General features: G+C 43.0%; 1 protein-coding gene across 1 annotated transcript; it reads right to left on the reverse strand.

Moving 5' to 3' along the window:
- Positions 1-1232: 1232 nt before the first annotated feature.
- On the reverse strand, positions 1233-1820 carry LOC122747936 (proteasome subunit beta type-2-like). Its single transcript, XM_043993708.1, has one exon. The coding sequence runs from the start codon at positions 1818-1820 to the stop codon at positions 1233-1235; it is 588 nt and encodes a 195-aa protein (XP_043849643.1).
- Positions 1821-2142: the final 322 nt, after the last annotated feature.

The following is a 2142-nucleotide window of genomic DNA, read 5'->3' on the forward strand; positions in this document are numbered from 1 at the left end:
GTAGGGCTATCTTATTTTTCTATTTGTATTTCCAGGGCTTAGCACTGGTCTTTGTAAAAAGTAGGCACTTAATTATTTATCCTTCCATTCATTCATTCATGCATTCATTCATTCCAAATATATGTCTTTTCTAAAACCTAATAAGATCATCACTTTTGAAAAGGAATCCATTTAGATGTATTATTATTTTTATTTTTTTCTAAGCTCTTATTTTGGTCATAATTTTCAGGTAGTCCAATGATTTTCAAATGATCTCTCCTGGATCTGTTTTCCAGGTCAGCTGTTTTTCCAAGGAGATATTTCATATCACCCACTATTTTTTTCTTCAGTTTGATTTGCTTTACTGTGTCTTGACTTCACATAAAGTCAATAGATTCCATTTGTTCAATCCTAATACTTAGGCAATTCTTTCCTTGAGAGAGCTTTTCTATTTCCTTTCCCATTTGGTTTTTCAAACTGTTGACTTTTTTGTCATGACTTTCCTGCATTGCTCTCATTTCTCTTTCCATTCTTTGTTCCATCTCTCTAGATCTTCCTTCTATCTCTCCTACATTCTCTTCAAATTACCTTTTGAGTGTTTCCATGGCCTGAGACCAATTCACATTTTTCTTGGAAGCTTTGAATGTTTGAGCTTTGACTTTGTTATTATCTTCTTCTTCTGACAGTGTATTGTGGTTTACCTTTCCCCCAAAGAAGTTTTCAGGTGGTCTGCTGCTTTCTCTGCCTACTCATCTTGGCTGAATATTTGTTGGCTTTTAAGTCCTTCTTAAAGTGTATTGCTGCTTTCAGGACACAGTGTTCTGAGCTACAGCATGGCCCAGGGAATGATTGGGCTTCTTCTCAGGCTGCCTGGCCTGCGAGTAATCACTGCCACTTTCTCATTGATCCAGAAACAGAAGTCTGATTGAACTCTGATTCTCTATGATCTGAAGCTCGGCATGCCTGTTCCCCTCCCGCACTGGGCCACCACCACTCGATTCAGTCCACTGGTTCAGAACCAGGGTGCTTCCCCCAACTCTGGCAGAGAATGCCTCCACTTCACCCCAGCCTACCGCCGAACCCCCTCACCAGTCTGTGATCAGAGCCTCAGAAGCTGCTGGTGCTGAAGACTCTGATGGGTGCTGGAAGCACTGTGTGTGCCTGGCTGGGTCCAGGCTGTAGAAAACAATAGTAAAGGAGCCAGGAACAAAAAGGTAACCTGGCCTGTGGTATTGGTCTGGGGGTGGGGTGGATCAGGACCTCCTCTTGGAAGGGAGGATTGTATCCAGCTCATGGATGCCATCTTTGTTGATGATCCAGACGCTGAAGGAAGGTGGGTTGAGGATGAAACACTTATGGAACTCTTCCAGACATTTCTTCAGGAGCTCTACTGCCTCCTTATGTGTGATACTTGGTTTGTCATAATGATCGAGGCTGCTGAGGGTCAAGAAAACACCATAACCATGGGCTGCGGATGGAGCTCTGGTCAGGGCTGCCAAGTAGTCCATATAGTACAGTGAAGGTCCTATGTACTTACCATAGCCAGTCAGCAGGAGGTTGACATGGTATGGAGTCCTACTCCAGAGGTAGTCAGCCAAATTCTGACATGTGAAATTAGCTTCTGCTGCTGTGGGAGACAATTCATACCCATTGCGCATCTTATATAGCTGTACATTTTTCTGAATATATTCAGCAAACTGGACATTGTCAGCCTCTCCAGCACAAAGAATTAAGATCTTCTCACTCATCTTAAACATCTTGTCATGATCATCCTTCATCTGGATATTGTTACTGGCAGCCACACAGTCTGAGGCCACCAGGGTGCTGATCAGGTACTCCATAGTGGGCAGCGGGACAGGACTGGATGTAGCTCAGGCTGGACCTGCCTGCAGTTCCTTGTCACCAGTGGCTCATTGGTGAGATAAAACTGTGCAGGCTGAAAGGGAGGGGGCACTACCCATCTATTTAGATTTATAAACCTTATGGTACACTCTAGTCAATTGAATTCCTCAGTGATTGAGCCCACATCCTTTCAGATATTTAGGGACTGCCAGAAGGATGGAATAAAATATTAGACATACATAGCTCTTAAATTTTTTTCTTTTTTGGGGGGAAATAGGACAGTAAGACTTACCTGGAAAGAAAATGTATTCAAATCCCAAT

Source organism: Dromiciops gliroides, chromosome 3 (genome assembly GCF_019393635.1).
Source record: "Dromiciops gliroides isolate mDroGli1 chromosome 3, mDroGli1.pri, whole genome shotgun sequence".
Taxonomy (NCBI): Eukaryota; Metazoa; Chordata; class Mammalia; order Microbiotheria; family Microbiotheriidae; genus Dromiciops; species Dromiciops gliroides.